This window comes from Sorex araneus, chromosome 9 (assembly GCF_027595985.1).
Source record: "Sorex araneus isolate mSorAra2 chromosome 9, mSorAra2.pri, whole genome shotgun sequence".
Classification (NCBI taxonomy): Eukaryota; Metazoa; Chordata; class Mammalia; order Eulipotyphla; family Soricidae; genus Sorex; species Sorex araneus.
The window spans coordinates 55460546-55478329 of record NC_073310.1 but is presented as its reverse complement, the minus strand read 5'-3'; the positions used below and the strand labels follow the sequence as shown (position 1 = coordinate 55478329).

Below are 17784 nucleotides of genomic sequence, written 5' to 3'. Positions count from 1 at the left end.
AAAAGCTCCTTTCTGTTTTTGAGCCTGATGGCTTTTTTTTCTTCATTATAATTTAAAATTTTCTTTTTACATGTTGACATATTCATTTATCTTTCTTCCTTGCTAAATTAATCCATTTGCATTAGGGCCAGAGTATAGCTTTATTTTTTTTGGGGGGGGGTGTTGTTGTTGTTGTTTACTTGCCATATCACCAGCACTTAGTTCAGCACTTAACTCAGTCCTGAAAATAATAGATCACTAAGATTTGTTGAATAAATATGCAAAGCTGAGAAGAAACCAATCAAAAACTGCTCTGAACTGTGTCATAGCTCACATCCGAAAGCTATTCAGACGTGATTGCAGTTAGGGTACACTTAAGAGGCATGAGAATATTCTTACTCAAGCTGAGGTCATTCTTGACTCCGCAGAAGGACTCCCATTTCAGTGTTAAGGAAACAGGACCAAATGTGAAAGAAGCTGCCCCAAATGCACAGCTAATCAATAGCAGAACCAAGATTTGAACTCTGACTACAGACTCACTGTCCCCTTCCCTCTCATCTCTCAACACTAGCCTCACTGGCAGCTGCCAGTGATTGTCCTTCTTGTACACACCACCTTTCAGGGGCTGGCTTGTTCCTAAATTTTAAAAAGCTTCTGCTCCCCGAATCAATCTCAACTCTACCAGGCGCTTCTGTGTCTTGGACCTTTTTTGCGCTGGAAGATTAGCGGTTCTATTTCTGCTGCTTCTCGCAATGAGATTGTCGAGCCAGGGCTGATCCCAAACCTGGAATAACTGAGTTGGAGACTATTTTAAGCTTCCCTATAGAGGCTTATATAACCACAGACCAGTCATGATTTTCATAGATAATGGCAGAGTAGATTAAAGAGACAGTAGATTAAAGAGACAGTCTGGTGTTTCCACCATAAACTATCTTCCCTAAGTGTCTTGGCAAGGGAGAACACTCCCATCGATTGAACGCCTACCATATGTAAGACACTTTATGTAAATTATCCCATACAGGGACCAAAGAGATGACTCAAAAGTCCTGGAGCATGTGCTTTGCATGCAGGATGCCTGGGTTCTATCCCCACCATCGCATGGTCCCTTATGCACCACTGGGAGCAATCCAGCACCACCAGGTGTGAGAAAAACAAGACAGATAATCTAAGATAAGGGTGAATGAGGGATCCAACTTAAGCCCTGAGCGATGTTTGAGTTGGTAATCATATTTATAGGATTGTTGTGGCACTGGCATTGGGACCCCTTTGCAATCTAATATTTCCCCAGACTGAAATCAAGCGGGCTGGTCTTCCCTGCTCCTGCTTGGCAACAACGCTCTATACAATTGGCAGGGTCCCAGTGTTGAGGGACAGAAAGTTCAAGTGCAAATTAAGAGGCCAAGAGATGGTAACTCCCCGGCATACTATCTACAGAGGGAACCATGCCTGCTGGTTAGGAGATAGACCCGAATTCGATTGACAGGAACGGTAGCACAGTGGTAGGGCGTTTGTCTTGTATACAGGTTAGATTCCTCTGCCCCTCTCGGAGAGCCTGGCAAGCTCCCCAGAGTATCTCACCTGCATGGCAGAGCCTGGCAAGCTACCCATGGCGTATTCGATATCACAAAAACGGTAACAAAAAAAAATCTCACAATGGAGACGTTACTGGTGCCCACTCGAGCAAATTGATGAGCAACGGGATGACAGTGATGATTTTTATAGCCCCTTCTGTCTCCTTGTGCCCTTCTTGTGTGAGACACTGTTGTGTTTCTAGCTTTCCTTCCTAAAGACTCTGGGATGACAAAACTGTAGTTGTCTGATATCTTGACCTGAAACTATGAGAACAGTTTTAAGCTTGTAGAAAAAGTATATTTGAAATAAATTTAATTCAGCTCGAATTTTTAATTATTTTTTAAACAACAGAAAGATTTCTTTATCCAAAATATCAACGTCTGTGGATATGTGGCTCTTGGTCTTTGTCAAAGAATCTACACTAATAAGAATGATAAAAACTGAAAGTGGAGGGAAAGTGCATAACGGGGACCAAGGAATTTTCCCAATTTATGAAAGTGAAATAAGAGTATTAGGAGGAAGCTCCGTGTTGTTTCCCTCTCTTCCCAGTTCCTCAGAGAACACTATGAGGTCGATCTAGAATCTCTGTCCGCTGCTTTTTATATGACTAAAAATGGACTTTCTGTGGGTAGAGTGTTTCTGGCTGATACTGGCCCTATAGCCACCTTTTTCGTTGTTTTTTTTTGTCTTTATATGCTGTTTGCTTTTTGGGTTACTTAGATCATTATCTATAATCAATAATGCTTAGTTCATCTTTTGATGGGTGAACTAAGTGTTATTAATTATAGATAAGTATAAGATATAAGATAAGTATTGACAAGTTAACAAGTGATACAAGTGATACTTCAACTTTTGATGGGAGCTCTCTTTCATTTGATTTCAACTTTTGTGATTTAAGAGAACATTTTAAATTTATTTGTTATCCTTTACCTACCATAGAGCCTATTACATAAATGCATCTATTCTCTGCCTAAATGAGTGATTAATTGATAAAGTAAGTTAGTGTAATAGAGTGGCCAAGAGTTTTCATTTCTGTTATTTTAGATGTTTTTGGTCTTATCAGATATTTTTTCCCTGCCACTGTAAAGATTTCCCTCACTATCTGAAGGTACAACATTCACATATATATTATGATTTGGTAGGTTGATTTTTGTTGTTATTTTTAGAGAACAACAGGGAGGCCGTGCCTGGAGGCACCCAGGGATTATTGCACTCTCTTTGCTCAGGGATCACTCCTGGTGGGGCTCAGGGAACCATATGTGATGCTCAGAACAAACCTGGGTTAGTTTCATGCACGGCAAACGCCCTGCCCACTGTAATATCTCTTCCACCCTGGTAGGTTGCTTTTTAGATAAAAGAACACTAATTTATTTCCCATATAAATTCATAAGTAAGAGCATTTCCAGGCTCCCAAAATAACACACAAATAATATCAAGCAGAAACATTCAATTTTCAGAAAACGGGAAATAATATGTATGTATATTCATAAAAATACACACATGAGTATATATCCACATTTATACATACCAATTTATGCATATATATGTATATATGTGTGTCATGTATGTTAGTTTTTGCTTTTGTTTTGGGGCCACACCCAGCTGTACTCAGAGCATACTCCTGACTGTGCGCTCAGGAATCACTCCTGGTGAGGCTCAGGGGCCATGTGGGGTGCCAGGGATTGAACCTAAGTTGACCACATGCAAGGCAAATGCCCTACCTGCTGTACTATTGCTCCAGCCTCTGTCATGTCTGCTTGGACGGTGTGTTTGCATAAAGTACTTTTCATGTGGAGAGCTGGGGAAACAGAAGAAGGAGGCACCTGTGTTCCAGGAATGCATCCTCTTTGTCCCCCTCTCTCCGCCTTGCTGTGCTTTTCCCCAGGCAAGTAAGTTTTATGTTTCTGAATCCAGTTTCCTGAGTTCTAATCTGTGACTTAAGGGGGTCCAGAGGAGCTGATAAAAAAGGAACCATATGGACTTGAAGTCTCCAAGACTTGCAGGTGTAGAAATAGTTCCTGCAGAGATGGATAGGCCATCCATCTTTGCTTTTTCATTTTCAGACCTGTGACCATTTTAATTTCCTTTCATCTTTTCAAGCAAATTATAACAAGAATTTTAGAGGGGCTAAGTAAGGCATATTATATTCATCATAATAATCCCCCCAAAGTTACTTCTAAATATTACAATTTTGAAAAAAATTATATTTTATGTTATTTGTATTTATTATTTGTGCTTTGTGTTGGAGTGATAGAGGCCAAATGTAAGGTACTGTGATCTTGATCATGGTTTTGTAAAGTCATAATTACAGTCAAATCTTTATAGTAATTGCATACATTTGTCATTGTGTTAAGTGCTTTCCATTTTTTAACATTTAAATTCAAATTTATGTAATTAGCTAACCATTTACAGAATATATACTTTCATCATAAATATTTCTCATGATAAAATCAGAAGTCTTATGAAATAATAGAGAAATCATCTTAATAATTGGGTTTGAAGTCTTCATATAATATGCTTTATAACCACTTTTGTGAATGAGCCTCTGTCAAGATAGGAACTTTAGAACTGGAGAAATAGCACTGTGGGTAGGGCATTTTCCTTGCATGCAGTGGACCCAGGTTCAATCCCCAGCATCCCATATGGTTTCCTGAGCACTATCAGGAGTGATTCCTGAGCACAGGGCTAAGAGTAAGCCTTGAACATTTCTGTGTATGGCCCAAAAACCAATTTTTTTAAAAAAGATAAGACCCTAATTTTTACATGTTCAGGTAGAATCATAATAAACTTGAGAGGAATTAGTAGCCCTGTGGAATACTGGGCTAAAGAAATTATTGATGTGATAAAGAGTCTGTATAATCTTAGAATTCTTTCCAATCTTTTTTTTTTCTTTTTGGGTCACACCCAGTGATGCACAGGGGTTACTCCTGGCTTTGCACTCAGGAATTACTCCTGGCGGTGCTCAGGGGACCATATGGGATGCTGGGAATCAAACCCAAGTTGGCCACGTGCAAGGCAAATGCCCTACCCACTGTGCTATTGCTCCAGCCCCTCTTTCCAATCTTTATCAGAAGAAAAATTCTGGGAAAAGGAGAGAGCAAGTGAGAAAGGAAAAAATTTAATTAGTTCATTTTAGATAAAATGGATGCAAGTTATGGAACATTAGATCTAGATCTAGCATAATAGCAGTTAAATTATCTAATAAAGTTAAAACAAGATTTGAATAACCAACATCTTCTGAATTCCAACATAGAACCTTGAATTAAATATAATATGTGCAAATAGGTAGCCTAAAAATTATTGTGAAATAAATATCTATATCCAAAACCCAAGAAAACATTTCTTAACAGAAACTTAAAGAAGAAATGGATAAAAACTACCAATCTGAGTAATTTATCATCATCATCATCATCATCATCATCATCATCATCATCCCATTGATCGTCAAATTTCTCGAGTGGTCTAAGTAACGTCTCCATTCGTCCCAGCCTTGAGATTTTAGAAGCCTCTCTTTACTTGTCTTTTCCAATGGTGCTGCATTGGAGGCTCTTTCAGGGTCAGGGCAATGAGACCCATCATTGTTACTGGTTTTGGCATATGAATATGCCATGGGGAGTTTTTGAGACTCTCCCCTGGGGGCAGAAAACGCTCGGTAGCTTGCCAGGTTCTCCCAGAGGGAGAACTAGGCTGTAAGATGTCTTCAGTAATTTATAGATGATGATATTGGTTACTGTCACTTCTATGTATCAATAATGAGATTCATGATTCCCACATATACACACTGATCACTGTGTTAAACATGGTACTTAGGCTGAGAAAATAAGATATACTTTATTATTTCCATTTTAAAGATAGAGCCCACATTTAAATTGGTTAATTAATTTTCCCATGGTTATCAAAATAGTAAGTTTTAAAACCAAAACTCCAAAATATTTCTTTGCTAGAAGAACTACCTAAGGAATATTTTCGAAGTATACATGAGAATCTTTCCCTTTCTCTTTCTAATACTAGAGGCTAATGATGGGAAGATTTTACTTAATGTGCTAGTAGCAGGATGAAAGTGTACCAGTTCTGTTATAGGTAACCTAAGGAAGGTTCCTAAGAGTAAATAAAATCACTGGATGAATGCATGCGAGATATAAACTGCAGATTGGTTTGGGTAGGGTAAGAGAAAAAGAATTGCATGTAGAGTCATCAAGAAAAAGGTGTGCCACAACAAACATTCGTTTTCTCTCATCTCTCACATTGCCTCTGAATAACTCACTTTAATTTTCATAGATGTTTGTTTCCCCTATTCTGATTGAAGTAAAACTTTAGTATGTAATTTAATGTAGATTTAACTCAATGTAAATTTTAAGGATTTAGTTGTTCAATATTAGAAATTTTGTCCCCGAAGCTTACAAAATTCAATTAGCTGGTCTTCATGGTGGATTCTTTAGCCACTGCATCTTTTAATTTAATTTAATTTTAATATGGCTGCTTTGTGGATAATCTTCCAAGTCTTCCCCTAATTACAAATAGGTCTATACAAATTATCTGCCCATTTTATCCAGTGTGATTATTTAACCTGTTTTGAAAACTGCTTCATTTCCTGTACTCTTTACACACAAAACACAACTATTGGGGAAGAAAAGAGAAAGAGAAAAGAAAAATAATTTGACTTTTAAAATACTCACAAAATAAAACAATATTTTAAAATATTTTTTAAAAGAATATTTTTAAATATTTTAAAATAGAAGAATATTGTTGTCTCTTTAGCAAATAGAGACACAACAAAACAAAATAAATATGAAGATCAGAATTGTCAAAAGATTGTTGCTTTCAAGATAAAAGGGTGAGAAGTTGGTACAACTCAATACTCCTCCCAGAGTTTTAGTCTTGGTATTTAAATGATCTGTGTGACAATTCTCAAACAGTCTAACAGTGCTGGACACAGCACTTCTATTTTCCTAATTGTTCACCAAGTGTTATTTGCTTCAAATTGGTGAAACTGGTTGTGAATTAAATCATTTTTATGGTGAATGGAATGTTACATATTTTGGGGTTTCTTTTTGTAGGTTTGTATATGTATAGTTTTATTGATTAAAAATATTGCTGGATAATGGAAGCTGATGACAGACACTAAAATCTTTGTTCGTGAATTTGGACAATCACCAAAGTAAAGTTTTACTTAAATAGATATATGCTTATATCAAAATTCATGTGCATTAGACTTCTTACTAGAAAAAAACGATTTTAGTCTGGGGGATGTCAGTTGATCCTGAAGGTCTTTCTCTCTTCTCATCCCACAGGTTGTTATTTTATACTTTGAGCCAAGCACATTTCGCTGTATTCTCCTGAGATGGGTTCGTCTTCTTGGCTTTGCCACTGTTTATGGAACTGTCACTCTCAAGCTTCACAGGTATATTATATTTTATTAGGTTTTCTTCCCATAGGAGGATGAGAGTTTCAGGCTTAGCATGTAATTGCAAGCTGGGTGACCCTCTTAACTAGTTTGATTTCAAGAATGTACATAGCAAGATGATATGTATACTGTTTTAGATAGATAGATAGATAGATATAGATATAGATATAGATATGCACACATTTCAAGTCAGCTTCTTTAGGATTTTTTGGAAAATCTTCACTATCAATGAATTTGAGCAGCATGCTACATAAAATGTTATTTGTTATAAAAATTAATTATGAAAAAATAAGCTTAGAAAGAATTCCAAATAATACTTACTAGCTACAAACAACAAGCAATAGAGATGATATAACTAAAACAAAAGCCATGAATACCATTGAGTGTGGATCTCCAAAAATAATAATAATGCTAATAAATTTTAGTACTTCTCCTTAACCATTGTTCCAGTGGCTATCACTCTTGTAAGCTGCAGAATGCAGTAAATTCTGTTATACTTAGTTTCTAAATTTTCTACTTTTTTTTTAATAAATTTTATTGAATCACCATGTGGAGGGTTACATAGTTCTCTCAGGATTATGTCAGTTATACAATACTCAAACACCCTTCCCTTCACCAGTGCCCATATTCATCACCAACCACCCCGTTATACCTCCCGCCCCCTCCCGACTCCCCAGTCCCCGCCCTTGAAAGTGATAAATTTTACTTCGTTTACGCTTTATCTTGGTTACATTCCATGTTTCAACGCATAACTCACTATTGTTGCTAGGGTTTCCCCCCCAAAAAAGAAAAGACAGTCCTACTGTCAAGGAAGCATTTGATAGCTCTCCATTGCTGAGAATGTAGAGATATTAAGTCCCGCTGTGTGTTACATAACTTTTCTATTTCCCCCCCCCTGCCTCGTCCCACGCCACCGAGTTCACACCTGTTTAGTAATCACCATGCTGCCTGACAAAGGGAAAAAAAAACGAAAAAGATGGTTATTTCCCGTCATCAGCCGGCGTGGTGCTCTGGCTTAGTTGATAGTCTGGAAGAATGTCTGCCAGCAGTTTCTGGAACCAAAAGTAATACGCTGGTATCGGCCCCAGCTCGAGGTTCCACCAGCATCCCGCTGTTCCAAGTACATAATAATTTATTCCCTTGTATTCCATTCCCACGCCACCAGGTCCGTGTCAGCTTAATGGACATCATACTATGGTTAACGCCACGCCGCGTTTCTTCCCAAGAAAGAAGGATATTTCTTCTCAGCCGGCGTGGGGATATGGCTTAGTTCAGTCTATAGAGATGGCTACCACTTTGATTGCCTTCAATATTTCAGCAAAAGACTTACTATTCTTGTTAGGATTTCCCACCAAAGTCCGACCAGTTAAGAAGGAACCATTTCATATTGGTGATGATTAAATGACATTAGGTCGCGCGGCCATGGCAGCGGCCTCACAGCTTTGAATTTCTGTATAAAGTCCAGGGAAAGTACAGCCAGAAATTACATGTCACTACAAACTTTAACCCTATTATGGTCCCCCCAAAGTCCAACCCATTACAAAGGAACCATTTCATATTGCTGATGATTAGATGACATTAGGCTGCCGTGGCCGCGTGGTTTTGGATTTCTATATGAAGTCCAGGGAAAATTCTTTTGGTAATTGCATCACTCGCTGGCGGTTCAGTTGCCTCCGGGGTCGATCTCACGTGGTGGCACAAAGAAGCGTCCCCACATGGCTCTGTGCTTAAATATCACTGGCACAGGGCAGATCCGGAAGTCCTGCCCCATCGGCTTTCCCGGGCTTCCTGCATAGTCTAAAAACCGGCTGTTGCCTTTCTGCGTTCAAAAAGAAAGAGTTGAGAGAAAAAGGACCATACCCCGCTGGCCGCGCCTGGGCCAGTAGCTCCGAGCACACAGTTTGGAGGCATTTGGGGGGCGCCGCTCGTGTCCAAAGTGGTTCAGTTGCCTCCGGGGTCGATCTCGCGTGGCAGCACCTAAATTTTCTACTTTTAAACATGTCTGAAATCAATATTTGCAAGGAGAGACACAATAATGTACCTATCTAGAAAGGCTAGGATTGGATAAAATGATTCCCGGCTTCCACATACCTCTTCTCTACAAGTTTTCTCAATGTAGTGGTACCAATGAACACAAGAGAGAAAATTTAGGTTTTTTGCCTGCCTGCAAGATATGAAAGTAGTGTTCTGTGTAGGACACCCACCCACCCCCAGCTTTAAGCTGATCAGATAAAAATATTTTATAGCCACAGTAAACCAATTTTATTTCATGCTAATTTGACCAAGTGTTCTCAGTGAAAGCATGTTAATAATATGGGGTCAGAGGAGATAGTTTGGGGGTTAAGATGCATCATGTCTTACCTGTAACAAACCCAGTTCAATACTCTGTATCACAGGGTCTCCTGCATTGCTGGATGCAGCACTTGATTCCCTCAAGCAATGCCAAGTGTAACCCTGGATGTACCCCAGCACTACTGGGTTTGGACTGGGCATCCCCAGCACCACAGGGCCAGAAGGCCCAGTACCACAGTATCCCCAGCACCACTGGGTATCCTCAGCACCCCATCTTCGAGCCCTTGCATTGAAACCACAGCCTGGTTGGCTGAGTAACAAATGGGCCCCCAAAGCCTCCTAAACTCTGATTCCTACAAATGTTTATCTTTGATGGAATAAAACATAATGTATTATATTTGCCTTTAAATTCATCCCCTTTTATCCCTTTTAAAGTATGATGATTACATTATGAACTATATCAGTGTATCCATTTCTTTCTTTTCCTCCTTCACCTTTTTGGATGGTTGAGTGGGGTTAGGAATTCTAATGATTATCTTTTTGGAACAAATGTAAATATCTGTAACTCTCAAGATCCTTTCATAGACATATTCTGAAAGATTATTGGACTGATCCAGGAAGCCCAAATTAAATCTCAGTTCAAAATCACTCTACCTTTACAAAATTACAGGCATCTGTTTCTTACAAAGAAGTTAGACTATATCTGCTGTTCTTTATATTCATTTTATTCTGTAACATCACAGCACACCACTCTGGGGTCCTTCTATTCCTCAAAGACCATCACTACCATCAATTTTTATAGTTTTGATATTCTTTCAATGGATAGTTTCTTAAGAAAATAAGAAATTATAGGTCACTTATAATGGACAATAAGTCTTCAGGAATCCTGAAAGAACAGGTATCTCTTAAGACTTGAAATGACCTCTCTCTCAATGAGGCGAGCAGCTAGTGGGTTCTCGATTATGTAATACAGTTAGATCTATTAAATTATCTTCATTTTTACCTGAAGTGAAGGTTTCACCACTGAATTCCCATAATGTCTGACACACAAAAAAGAGTTTAATTGGTAAGTGAATGAATAAAAATGTCAGATGCAGACTTGAAGAATTGCTTCCCACACTTCTTTTCACACATCACATTCATTTTCCTCTGACTCACTTTGTGTTCTCAAGTGTCTGAACACATGACACTGTGGTCAGCAATAGGGTGTTTGAGAAACCCAAACAGTATTAAATAGCACTGAATCACATAATGAGAAATTACTTCCATTCAGACTGTCTTTCCATCTTTCTGCTTATTTCCAGGAAAATATATCTCCTCTTTCTCCTCCTTCTTCATTCTTCTCTTCCTCCTTAATTCTTCTTCATTCTTCTTCTCCTCCTTCATTCTTCTCCTCCTCCTTCATTCTTCTCCTCCTTTTCTTCTTTCTTCTTATTCTTCCTTCTCCTCCTCCTCCTCTGACCCTGTATATCCCCTCCATCCCCTTAGGGGAAGAATGCAAATGATTGGAATTTGGGCAGTTATTTAATTATTCATTAGTTTACTTAAAGACTTGAATAAAAACTATTTCATTTGTGCTTGTAGAAGTTACTGCAATGAAGAATTACCCTACCAAGGGCTTAAATTTAATAGAAATTATTTCTAATCTAAGGAGCTGCATTATTCTTATCCTGTTTGAACCATATGGATTCATATTATATTCCAGTGTTGGGGATTTTTTTTGCTGTATTTCTCAAATTTAAATGAATGTTTTAATCTGTAAACTCGCATCACAGAACAATGCGGGCAGCCTAGGATAGGATACTGACTGAATCAGTGCTTTGTACTCTACTCTCAGCTATTTCTCATCCATACTATATTTTAAGATACTTGTGAAACGAATGAATGAGTGGTCATTATCATGAATAGAGTCATAAGTCAAGGGCTCAAGAGTGTTAATGTTAGTATCTCTGGAGTCTAGCAGTATATGACCTTGAAGAAAGGACACTTAAGAAAACAAAGACAACTCTTAAAATTTTTTTTTAACTTACATTTACCATAAACTAGTTACACAATCAAGAATACATTAAACATCTGAGAGTGAGTTTTCTCACCTGTAGAGCTATAAAATTCAAATATGAATGGGAAATATGTAAATATGTAGGGAATTTTGGTTCTACATCACAAACTCTGACAATGACTAAATTAATTTTTTTAAAAATGTGATGAAAGTCACAAAGTTGAAAGGAAAGTCAAAGAACAGACTGTGTAGGACCTCGATCCAGGGTAATCTGAGGGATCAAAGTAGCAAGGATTAAGGGATAATGTCCTTGAACCCATCATATCATTTTCATAGGGAGTTAATTTTTTATTTTAAGATGAAAATGCAAATCCTACCTCTGTGGGCTGAAGAAGCATAAGAAAATTATTAGTCCTGAGATATAAAATGACTTATAGTCCCTTGAGAATAGGTTAGGCATGAAAGACAAGAGTTTTATTTCACTTCAGCAATTTCACTCAAAGTTTAGTTAAATTATTGAACATTTCTTTCTATTTCTACTGGTTTTTCACTGATTGTAGTGTTTGCAGAGTGACAGTAGCTCTGAAACCTAGAGGCAAATATTAGAAGCTCGTCTTGCTCATCTTACCATCAGAAATGTTACCAACTCGGCATGGAAATTTGAAGGTTTTATTCACTTTCACCACAAAACTCAATTCTTCATTTAGGGGTCTCTTTCAATATTCGAGAGTCAGTCAAATACTACCATACTAGTCCAAGGTAAATTGCAATAGTTATTTGATTATATATAGTACAATTTAGATATATAACAAGTTGGAGCCCATAATAATAATCGTAGTCCTCTTCAGAAAGTACTTTTAAATCACTGAGATAATTTAGAATTATGAGTGCCTGGTGGTGATCAAAGGCAGAACACGTTTAGTTGACATTATTTTTACATTATGTTCTCCATGGTGGCATATATTCCTTTGTTAACCTGGACACAAGGAAGGCTAGTCCCACTGCCCTACTACATTAGCAGGCCATCCTTGCATTGCAATTTATTTGAACATGAAATTGTTTCTCTTTGGGGAAAAAAGTAGATTGATGTAGGTTTGACCTAGTTCTATATAGATCATAAGGAAACATAGAGTTGAATTATCCAACGGTGAAGGAGTCTCCTGAGATAGGTTTAACTTAAGACATACATGCTGTAGGGTGGTACTAAATGAACATTTGGCACCTCCTTAAGTCTGTAACATCACAGAATGTTTGCTAAAGCTTAGTTTCTTTCTTTGTTAGTTTAAGATGCATGGGAAGACAACATCTGTAAGCTCAGAAAAGTGGAATGTTTTTTTGGGATACAAAACAAGGCAATATTTTTAAATAAAAAGGGGCAAAGAAATTCAGAAACAATACTGAAAAAGCATTTTCATATTCCCTGTAATATAAGGTTTCTGAAAACAGATTACCTTTTTCTTTTTCAAAAGTTGATAATCAAGAAAAAACAAAAGCCTTTTTGGTACCATATTGAAAATGAGTATGAAAGCAAGCTGTGAGAAAGCCTTCTTCTGGTGTGGACTGGGGATTTTTCATTTCATGCATTATTCAGTATTCCTTGTTCTGGATACAGCAAAGTACAGAGCGCATTCTCGACTGTTCTTATTAGTTCCAGAAATTTACAGTTTGTGGAAGGGCTTATTTAAAACAAAAATTATTTGCTTCCTAGTAAAAATTTCAAAAGTGACTGGGAGATACTCACATTTATTTTTATGTATTTTTTTATTTTTATGTATTCTTATAAAGATATATAAAATACACAGTAATACAGCTTAAATATTAAAAGACCAAAAGAAAGAAAAATAACTCTGCAACTATGTAGAAAGCAGAATTTCCTAGTAAAATGAAGTTTTACCCCTTTTGCTTAACATGATCTGGTGGATGGCATGGATGTTAATATTAGGCAAATGCCGGGACTGCAAATATTGGACATTTTATTAGGGATTAGACCTAAATATTTTAACAGAACATTACTGCACAAGGTGCTGATTAATCCTCAGTTGTGAAAGCCTTCAAAATAACATTTGTTCATGAGTATGTAAGTAAAGTCCCATGGGAATATACTAAATTCTCTAAAATTCTTCTTTAATTCACCCCAGCACAGAGATCAATGATGTTTGAAAGTCCCAAATGAAAACATATAGAGTTTCAACTTGAAACAATTTCTAAATGGTGTTACTGTGTTGCCCACTCCAACCAAAATAACTTATCAATAAAGCATCCTTTGAACATGTAACTGTGTACATCACATGTTCACTAGAAAATGGGATAGATTTGTGTACTGGATCCTTGTAAGGACATGACTCTTTCTTTGATGCTTCCCATGATTATCATGTTTTGTCACCTATTCCGGAATATAAAATACCTCCAAGTGAAGAATTACAGTGACATTTATTATGACCCATGTTGTCCCAAGGAAATGGGACAAATTGTTCTTAAGTTTAAGAAAATATCTCTTGACAATGTTAAAAATAAAAAAGTGTCCTGGTGCGGGCTGGAGTGACAGTACAATGGATAGGATGCTTGTCTTGCATATGACTGACTCGGGTTCAATCCCCAGCCCCACCAGGAGTGACCCCTGAGCCAAGAGTAAGCCCTGAGCACCACTGGGATGTGGTCAATCCCATAAAATATATATATATATATATATATAGTGTGTGTGTATGTATATATATACATATATACACTTTTATAGATATATAAAAGTTATATATGTTATATAAATGTATAATGTATTAGTTATATAACTGTATCACTGTCATCTTGTTGTTCATCGATTTGCTTGAGCGGGCACCAGTAACATCTCCATTCATCCTAGCCCTGAGATTTTAGCAGCCTCTCCTTACTCACCTTTCCCAACGATTGGAGGCTCTTTCAGGGTCAAGGGAATGAGACCTGTTATTACTGTATTTGGCATATCAAATACACCCCGGGGAGCTTGCCAGGCCCTTCCGTGTGGGCGGGATACTCTTGGTAGCTTGCCAGGCTCTCCGAGAGGGACGGAGAATGTATATCAAAGAATATAAGCAAATATGTTAAAACCAAACACATGTGTGCTGCTTTAGGCACATCAGTGGGCTGGACTATAAGAGGTCCGGCCACATGCTTCTAGGAGCTTTGTTTTACATAAAGTCTCTGGATCTTGGCCATTGATGGGATTACATGGCACCAGGGGCAGTTTCTGGGTGAGCTCTGGAAGCTACTAGAAAATGGGGGTTCTGGGTGGAGGACGCTCAGTCCCGATCCGAGCAGGCTTGGAGATATCAGCCCTGGGTACCGCATGCCTGGGTTCCTCTGCCGGTTCCTTCTTGCGTAAGACTCGTCCAAGTGTGGGGAGAGTGGCCTTGAGCATGGCTGTGGCTGGGTTCTGGAGGTTTTCGGCTGCCAGGGATTTGCTTGAGGCAGATAAGGAATCTCAACCCACGCCCCTCAGAGGAGCCCTCGTGAAGAAAGCCTGGTGCGGGCGTAGGAGATTCTGCATCCAAGATACAGAAATTTCAGCAAAATACTAATCATGATCTACTGTCTTTAGCAAAGAAAAATAATAATCAAATTATCCAGTCTTCTGTTTGCAATTAGAATGTGAAGCATAGATTTTTCTGATTGGTTCAAATATTTGTACCTTATATACTTACAGATAGTTTCATTTTTTTTTTTCACCACCTCTAACTCTGTAAAAGTTATAAAAAGAAAGTAACTTTGAAAGTAACTTTGCAGAGCCTGGCAAGCTCCCTGGGGCGTATTCAATATGCCAAAAACAGTAACAATGACATGCTGAATTAATGAAAACTTTCTCACTTTTCCTGATAAGAATAAAATGTCAGTAAGTATAATCTGTACTTACTGTATAATCTATATTTATAATACTTACAGATTATACAAATTATACAAATTGTTCATCGATTTGCTCAAGTGGGCACCAGTAAAGTTATATATTATATATAAGTATATAAACTTTGACTTCTACAAACAAAACAAGAAAAAGAGGAAATATGTAGAGAGAATATATAGAATATAGAATACATAGAGAGTATAGAGAATTATGAAGAGGAAGCACTAGGAGAAAAATTGTAATTTCTGGGAAACCCAACTTGAAAAAATTCTTGCAGAGCCAAGCCAAGATGATCCTAAATATCAAGTATGGGGAAGTCTCACTAAAATAATTTAAGATTTGTTTTAAACTTGGACAATACAGAAACAGAGGTCCAAGTGTCAGCATGTGGAGGAGAGGTCTGAGAAGAGCCTGACTGTAGGATAACATAGCCTTAGGTAGTTTAGGTTTACTGGGTTACTCTCGTTACAGTGCTCCCATTCCTCTTTGTTTATTTGTAGCTTCTTTCTTAGTGTTCTGTTGAGTTGTAAATATTGTTTTTCTCTTCTTGAGTCCTTTGCATAGTTTATTCAGAGCCATGTCCTTTTTGTATGGACACAGGAAGACTTAGCAAATGCTATCTGGGAGTCATTTGACTCTACATGATATTTTCCTCCTGGGCATCTGTTCTCTGCACCTAAGCCTCAGCTGCCCTTACTTCCTAGCACCCCCCAAAACAGGGTCCCGACGAGGGACGAGATGGACCCAGGGCAAGCGGTGAGTTGTGTGCTACCCTGGCATCGAGATGGGCCTGGCCAAAGTGCCTAATGCTTAACTATAAGTTAAGAGCTTGATCATGGACAAATGTCATCATGATCCAAACAGCGTTAACTAGATTTGGACCCTACTAGGGTGAGGAATGATTAATCTGGCCTGAGTGCTGTAGTCTGAGCCTGTGGCAAGATGTTGCCAGGAGAGCTGCCTTGCAAGCCTCAATGTATCTCTTGCTATATCCATATAAAAATAACTAGTATTAAGATGTTGATGATGTTGATAAGTGTTTGGACTAAGGAAAGGAAAAAATCTTAAGAGTCAGGAAGGGCTTTGGAATGCCCTGACCTCAGGAAGGGCTTTCTTTTTTTTTTTTTTTTTTTTTTTATTTTTATTAAATCACCATGTGGAAAGTTACAAAGTTCTCAGGTTTATATGTGAGTTATACAATATTCAAACACCCATCCCTTCACCAGTGCCCAAATTCCACCACCAGAAACCCCAGTTTACCCCCCGCCCCCACCCCCTACCCCCTACTGTATAACTAATGAATTTCACTTCATTTTTTCTTTACCTTGATTACATTCCATAATTCAACACAAAACTCACTATAGTTGACATAACTCTCTCTCTCTCTTTTTTTTTCTCTTTTTCCTTTTCCATTTTTTTTTTTTTAATTTTTCCCCCTCATCCCCCTTCCTGCGCCTCATAGTATGGTGTACTCCACACCACGTTGGCCAGCGTGGGGCTTTTGCTTAGCTCATAGTCCAGAGGTGGCTGTTACATTAAGAACCTTCAATATTTCAACAAAAACTTACTGTCATTATTTGGAGTTTCCCCCCAAGTCTGACCTGTTCAAATGGAACCCTTTCACATTGATGACAATTATAAATGTTAAGTCGCGCGGACGCAGCAGCGTCCGCGCGGTTTTGGATTTCTGTATAAAGTCCTGGGAAAATTCTGCCAGAAACCAATTCCTAAAGCTGTCTCTGGTTCCCGCTTGTTCCACATCCACCGGCTCTGCAGGGGCATGGGCGCCCGGGCCGAAAACCCGGCCGGCCGGAGCCGAGCACGGGCCCGACTAGGGCTGGCTCTGTATCCTGCGGCTGTTTCAAGTTCAAAGCACACATTTTTTTTTTTTTTTCCGCGCCACCAAGTTCGTACCTTCTCAACGGACCCACAAAATGTCGGACACCACGCCTTCTCCCGGAGGGGAGAGAGACCAAGAAGGAAGGTTCTTTCCTCCGTTAGCCGGCGTGGGGCAAAGGCTTAATTCACAGTCTCCATACATGGGTGCAGGCACTTGCTGGAACCCCAATTCCTAAAGCTGTCTCTGGTTCCCGCTTGTTCCACATCCACCGGCTCTGCAGGGGCATGGGTGCCCGGGCCGAAAACCCGGCCGGCCCGAGCCGAGCACGGGCCCGACTAGGGCTGGCTCTGTATCCTGCGGCTGTTTCAAGTTCAAAGCACACATTTTTTTTTTTTTTCCGCGCCACCAAGTTCGTACCTTCTCAGGAAGGGCTTTCTTATGTTGATTTTGCTACCTGGCTGGGTGTAGCCTAGAGGGCAAGGTGGGAGAGAGAAGGAGGAGGAGAGACTAGAGAAGCAGAGAGAGGCGGCAGTTGATCCAGAGAGAGGACAGAGCTGGGAGTGCGGGAGATGAGAAAGATGGAAGATTGAATAAACGGCAACTAATCAGCAACCAGCTTGGTCCTCGTTCTTCCCTTGCCAGTCCTTGGCCAATGGCCGTCCTAACCCATACACAGTGGTTCCAGAGCACCGAACTCGGGTGGTGAGACAGCCTCCTGGAGAGCCCGTGAATGCACGCGCCCCTCGGCGAGCTTTAGTTTTTTACACTTGACCAAAGCTTGGTCATGGAAAACTTTATCACTAGGTAGTTAAGTAGGTTCTAAAGCC

The 17784-nt window shown here is 38.9% G+C and overlaps 1 protein-coding gene across 1 annotated transcript in view; it reads left to right on the top strand.

Moving 5' to 3' along the window:
• Positions 1-17784, top strand: part of GPR158 (G protein-coupled receptor 158) — a 345958-nt gene that overhangs the window by 278679 nt on the left and 49495 nt on the right. The window contains exon 6 of the mRNA XM_004605493.3: positions 6843-6952. Coding sequence (XP_004605550.2) covers positions 6843-6952 — 110 coding nt within the window. The remainder of the gene's footprint in view (positions 1-6842; positions 6953-17784) is intronic.